Source organism: Brassica napus, chromosome C4 (genome assembly GCF_020379485.1).
Source record: "Brassica napus cultivar Da-Ae chromosome C4, Da-Ae, whole genome shotgun sequence".
In the NCBI taxonomy this organism is placed as follows: domain Eukaryota; kingdom Viridiplantae; phylum Streptophyta; class Magnoliopsida; order Brassicales; family Brassicaceae; genus Brassica; species Brassica napus.
In genome coordinates, this window is record NC_063447.1 from 40811763 (window position 1) to 40818753 (window position 6991).

Consider the following 6991-nt stretch of genomic DNA (forward strand, 5'->3'; position numbering starts at 1 on the left):
TGAAGTAAAAAGTAAAAAATGAAGCATCATTGAAAATGGTCTTAGTATTTTATGTTTGGAATTACTGTAGTGGTGAGTCGGGTGGTCTGTCCAGACCTAACGAGTGAAACAAAATTGGAGATTATTCGCAGATTAATTAGGGATAAATTTAAGTATTTTCTATCTTTTGTGAATGTATTTTCTATTTTTTGTTCAAAGTGAATATATTTATACACACTAAGCGATTTACAGAATGATACCAAGGCTGTAACTAGATGTTAATAAAAGGACTAAGTGGAATTAAAAGAATGATAATTATTGGAATCCAATGGAATGGAATTAGTTCCAGAACTATTTTTACGTAGAATGATTTTTCAAAAGAATGTTGATATTTTTTAGAATAGAAAGAAATAATATGGAATGAGATGGAATACTCATTCATTTTTTCATTGCAACTGATGAATATTTTGTGGAATAAGAAGAAATTAAGCATTCAGAAAATTTTTATTCCAAAAAAAATGCATTCTAGTTGCACTCCAATAGTTTGTCGTGGCTGGTGGAAATATTAGTAGGTTTATAACTATCCCATCTGTTTTAGGCATAAGAGCATTTTTTTAAAAAACACTCTATAGCTTCAAAAATCAAGTTCTTTGCTATCCGTAAAAAAATTTCAAAATATGAAGTTTTACTACTCAAAACTTCAAATTTTGAAGGTTCATATATTGTTTTAACCTCAAAAGTATGAATTCAATAAATCAATAAGAATCACTCTTATTGGTTTAAGAAACTTTCTCAAAACTTAAGTTCTCGCAAGATCTCTCAAACTCATAAGTTATGTCACAATTTGACGTCTCCCTATAGATCTATAATTTCCTAAGCACATTAGTACAACCTAATTTATCCTAATCACAACTCAACTAGGATAAGTATAACTTGAGCTCAAAGTTAACTCTCAAGTTTACTTCCAACATTTTCCCCTTTAAACTTGAAGTTAACTTCTTCTAAATCTTGAACTCCAATAAGTTCTCTGATCTCTTTGAACTTAATTCTTCCTAATGCTTTAGTTAAGATATCCGCCTTTTACTCATTGTCTGGTACATGTTGTACGTCGACTTGATCATTTTCTACACATTCTCTGATGAAGTGATACGCTTATGTATATGCTTGTTTCTTCCATGAAAAACCGGGTTTTTGGTAAGGGTGATTGCGGACTTGTTGTCGATCTTGATCATCACTTTTCCGCATGGTTCTCCGGTGACTTCTTCAAGTAACTCTTGCAACCATATAGCTTGTTTACCAGCCTCAGTAGCAGCCACGAATTCAGCTTCACATGAAGATAAAGCCACCATTTCATGTTTCTGTGAACACCAACTGATTGGACATGCGTTAAGATAGAATACATGACCTGTGGTGCTTCGTCCATCATCTTCATCTATGTTGTGACTGCTGCCGCTGTACCCTACAAGTTTTGACTTTACCATCCGTTTGAAGAACAGTCCGTAGCTAAGTGTCCCTTTTAGATATCTCAATATCTGCTCCAGGGCCGCTGCGTGTGATGTCTCCGGCTTGTGCATATAACGGCTTAATATCCCTACACTGAAGGATAGATCAGGCCGCGTGTGCAACAAATACGTAAGACACCCGATCGCCGATAGCTTTTCTCGTCTACTTCTTGTTCATCTTCTGCTTTTGATAACTTCAGTCCAAACTCCATAGGTGCTTGTATGGCATTGCAATCCTCCATGCCGGTTTCAGCTAAAATTTTCTCAGCATACCGTTCTTGTTTGAGTGTACTACCTTCTTCGCATTGATGAACCTCAATCCCTAAATAATGTCAGCCTTCTGAGATCAATCATCTCGAACTTCTCCGCCATACTCGCCTTGAATTCTCTCTAAACTCAAACCTGTGATGATAAGATCGTCTACGTATACAGCCACTAGAATCATATGTCCTTCTTCATACTTTCGACATAGTGACGGCTCTTTATGACATCGATGAAACTTGAGTGCCTGAAGAACATTGTTTAGCTTCTCGTTCAACGCTCTCGAAGCTTGTTTTAAACCATACAAAGCTTTATGTAGTTTATACACTTTATCTTCATTTCCTTTTACCTCAAATCCTTTAGGTTGTGTCACATATATAGTCTCCTTTATATCACCGTGAAAGAATGATGTTTTGATATCTAGGTGATGCACTTCCCAACCATTAGATGCAGTCAAAGCGATGATAAATCTCACTGTTTCTATCCTTGCTACAGGTGCGAAGAATTCTTCAAAGTCTATGCCAAAAATAATTAAATATCTAGGGAGTAGAAAGATATTAAAAAAAGAAAGGAAAAAGGAAATGCGGTTTGGTTATTTTCTTATTTTTGTTATAGGGTGCAAGATGCAATTTCCTTTTAAATATAGTAAAAGTTGAAAAAAAAAACAAGATAAAAATGGTTAATACTTTGATTTTATTTTTTAAACCTGTACAATCAAAAACTACCTTTATAAAATAATGTTTTAGTTATTAAAATTTATTTATGATAATGGCCAAAATATTAGTATCACATAACCACAAACCAACAAAAGCAATCCGAGAAGTTATTGACTATAGCTACCCTAAATTCAAGAACCACATTTATAGTGTAAAAGCAAATATTATCACATAACCACAAACCAACAAAAGCAATCCGAGAAGTTATTGACTATAGCTACCCTAAATTCAAGAACCCAACATAACCACATTTATTGACTATAGCTACCCTAAATTCAAGAACCACAAACCAACAAAAGCAATCCGAGAAGTTAACAGTTTGTAGGCCAACAAACAACTACTCTTATAGTGTAACAAATAAGAAACAAAAATGTCAAGGTTTCTCTTCAAAGCCATCTAGAAAAACCGGAATTACGTCGACGAAATAAACAAACCCAGTTTTTAAACTGATTTTATCAGATGTCAAGATTCTTCTTTGTTCAATCTTGGGAAGAGTTTCTGTTCCTCAGCTTTCTTTTTAGCAAGGGCTTCTTCGTTGAGAATTTGTATAGGAAACCACACAGGTAACGTGATTGAATCCATGTTGCGCACCCTCTCTAAAAAAGGTTTTGATCTAAGGCTAGCATAATCAAATGCTGTGCCAACCGTAGCAAAAGCTATAGAGTATCGAAATGCACCACGAGGTCCTCCTGCAAACACCGTCAATATGCCCTATAATGTTAGTTTCAAGGTCACCAAAAAATGTACAAAGATCCATTCAGCAAACAGAAAATGAGGTATTATATTTAGCACATGTATTAAGTAATGAAGTTGAAGTAAAAAAGAAGCACATCCCGTTAATTTCAGAGATTAAGACAAGCAATTCTTCAGAGTTTAAGAACAGAGATTAGGGAAGACAGCAGACAGATAACAAACCTTGAAGTCGTCCTAATAAAGCACCACTGAAAAGACCACCGATGGCTGAATTCATTAAATCGTCGTCTTGTGATTTTCTAGTTATTTTAACCAATTCACGAACCCCTGCGAAAAGGAAAAGATCACTTCTTATAGAAATCAAAAGAGTCTCATTGTCAAAGCAGAGAGGTTATTAGTTACCGCAATAGCAAGCAGCAACGATGGCAGAATTAGTAGCATATGTAGCTGGTATATTGGGATGAGCTTTCCTACGTTTTGACAGTAAACCAACTCCTCCCCCTGTTACTCCTGCATTGGATAAATACAAAATCTCAGATCACTCTACGATCCCAAAATCTCTAAGCAACGCAGAGCTTAGGTCCTCTAAATCCTTAAAAGCACAGCATAAAGCTGAGAATATAATCCCAAGAAACAAAACACAGATAATCCATCTCCAAATAGAAAAGACAAGCCAAAACAGAATTTACTGACCCTCAAAAGATAGCATAAAACTAAAAGTGGTGATGCTAAATCTTGCACTTTCCATAACTCTATGATCTAAGCAATAGAAAAGTCAGATGTTACTGTAGTTAAGCCCTTAGAAGATAAGTATAAAGCTGAGATCTTTATCAATACACACTACATGTTGCCAAGAGAATAATCTTAGCAAAATCACAAGTCCAGCTATCACAATTCTCAGAAAGTTTCTGCAGTACCAATGGCAATATATGATTCAATGTATCATTTCATTCTATATGATTCCCAAAATTCAAAATTCAAAAACAAAACACATAAGTCTAAAACCCTATAAAGATAGCTTATACATCCATTAAAAGAGAAATCTCAAAAACACAGTTAAGAGTTACAATCAATCAATCAATCGATCAATACCAATTCCTATAAGGTATGGATAAAACTTTTATTCTCTAAAGATCCAAATCAAGAGCGGAAAGGTCGAAACCTGCGAGAAGGGAAGGGATCAATAAACGCTCCGATAACGAAGGCGGCTGCTCGATCGGAAGCTGAATCGCCTCTTCTGAGAGTTTCGGATCCCCCGACTCCATTTCGGAACACTCCAATTTGTGTTGGTAAATGGTGTCTCGGCTTGGTTGACCCCCCGCGAACAAATAGCACTAATTGTTCTTTGAATTTAACCTTGCTATCATTCGAGATATTACTAAAAATGCCATTAATTTTAAACTAAACATAAGATTCTCATTAATGGCAACTTAGTAATTTAATCACCTCTAAGACTAACACATACAATATTTCGTATGATCATACCATTAAGCTAACATAAAGTTTCATATAACGTAGACATCATTCGCATGATTAAAATTTTACCATTAATTTGATAATACAAATGCAGTCCTAACCGAATCTTATGATTCATCGAAACCTTATGTCTCTGGCTTCATTGTACATATCATATGCACCCTTTAAGCATTCATTGTTCCATAAATATTTTGGATCATGCACTAAACAATATACATATTAGCCATTGACATGATGTATTACAGTTATATGGAAACGTTAATACGTGACCTTATACTATTATGTCCCATTCGAGTTTGTACGTATCCAATAAGTATCAAACCATATTAAATTATAAAACAAAAACTTCAAAAATCTATATAGTAATTTATATTCCTTAAACCTAGCATCAAAATCCGATATGATCAAAAAGTAACTAATACAAGATGTTGATCAAAGTTGTCTGCAATGTGTTCTAAAGGTTGAGATAGGTTTTTGAGTGGAAAAATGATTCCTTACTACACGATCATCGCATGGCTAACCATGCAACCTAAACAAATGTATACTTAGCTACACAGAGTATATATTAAGCATGACAACATCTCTCAATTTTATGACGTTATGTAGTTAACATCATAATTAATTTTATATCAAAAAAATGATGTGTATGTCAGAAACCGTTTACATCTCTCGTTACATCAATTAAAATGTGACGTACCTGGCGGTAATGTACCTAAATTAGATTTTGATCCGTATTTTAAAAGTGTAAAAATATTTTTAACAAAATCTAATTTACAAAATCAATATGTTTTATAAATTTTTATAAGTAGTATTTTAACATTTTTATTTTAGTGTATTTGAAAACAATATAATTATATTATTTTTATTTATATTAAATATAAAAGTTATATAAGATATCATTTAATTTATTTTTTTCAATTCTTTTAATCTGTTTTGGTATGAATTTTTAATAAAATTTATGTAATTCATTTGATTAATTGTGTGATATATACTTATTTGATAAAACAATTTACTATAAAACTTCTTTGATGTCAATTTATTGACTCTAACAATTTATTTGTTTAATATAAAATTATTAAGTTAATGAATTATTTTATATATTTTTTCATAAACAAAAATTTTATTCATTTAAATTTAGTAAACCTTTCATATTAGATTCTTATTCTTTCATTTTTTTTTTATTCTTAGAAGTATATAATTTATAATTATATACGTAAGTTTATGGTTAGTTTAAGTTGACATCAAATAAGTTTTAAGTAAATAAAATGTTAGAGTTAGTACAAATTGACAGCAAATAAGTTTTATAATTAAAAAATTATCAAACAATTATACATCACACAATTAATCAAACGAATTACAAATTTTCTAGTAAAAGTTCATAACAAAACAGATTAAAATAATTTAAAAAAAAACAAAACAGACTAAATAAAAATAATATAATTATATAGTTTTAAAAGACACTAAAATAAAAATGTTAAAACACTAAAATAAAAATTTTAAAACATTACTTATTAAAAGTTCATAACAGAACAAATTATATAAATAAAAATAATACAATTATATAGTTTTAAAGTACACTAAAATAAAAATGTTAAAACACTAATTATCAAAAAATGTTAAAACATATTGATTTTGTAAATTATATTTTGTTAAAAATATTCTTCCACTTTTAAAATGTGGGTCAAAATCTAATTTTTTTAAAATTATAGTCGAATCGATCATATTTTAATTGTTAAAACAAGATATTTAAACGATCTCTAACATCCACATCAGTTTTTGGATAAATGAAATTAAACTCCTGATGTTAACTACATAGGATCATAAAGTTGAGTGTTGTTGTCATGCATAGCATACAGTTCGTGCGGCTAGGTATACATTAGTTTAGTTTGCATGGTTAGTCATGTACGGGGACCAATACTTCATGTAGCTAGCAATCATTTTTCCTTTTTGAATGCATTCAGCCGCGCTACATCAATCTTTGGTAATTGTACTCGGTATGTCAGAGGTGGTCGTCGATCGACACTCACCATCGGTATGATGATGGGTGAGTTGTGTCTATCGTCGGTCGAGTCTGGATGTCGATCGGCGTCGGGCTCTTGGTGTTCTTGATGCGTAAGGGTTTGGGTGGATGAGGGTGTTTAGCTGCGAACTCCTCGTGATTCAGAATTCTCACGGTCGCGCATGATGCAACTTCCTCTGTTGATCGATGTGGAGAAACTGATGTCGATCGATGTTCTTCCTTCTCCGTCGGTCGATGTTCGTGACTTGGCATCGATCGACACCAATGTAAACTGCTGAAACTCATGGAGCTTTCGACTTGAAAGTCTCCTTCCTGAAGCTTCTCCTCCTTAACCACTTGCCAGA

General features: G+C 32.6%; 1 protein-coding gene across 1 annotated transcript; it reads right to left on the reverse strand.

The window, feature by feature from the left end:
• Window positions 1-2588: 2588 nt before the first annotated feature.
• LOC106428023 lies at window positions 2589-4514 on the reverse strand. The gene is made up of 4 exons (XM_013868759.3): window positions 4314-4514; window positions 3554-3661; window positions 3374-3478; window positions 2589-3147 (listed from the first exon to the last, which is right to left on the reverse strand). The coding sequence occupies exons 1-4, from the start codon at window positions 4414-4416 to the stop codon at window positions 2921-2923; spliced, it is 543 nt and encodes a 180-aa protein (XP_013724213.2). The 5' UTR covers window positions 4417-4514; the 3' UTR covers window positions 2589-2920.
• Window positions 4515-6991: the final 2477 nt, after the last annotated feature.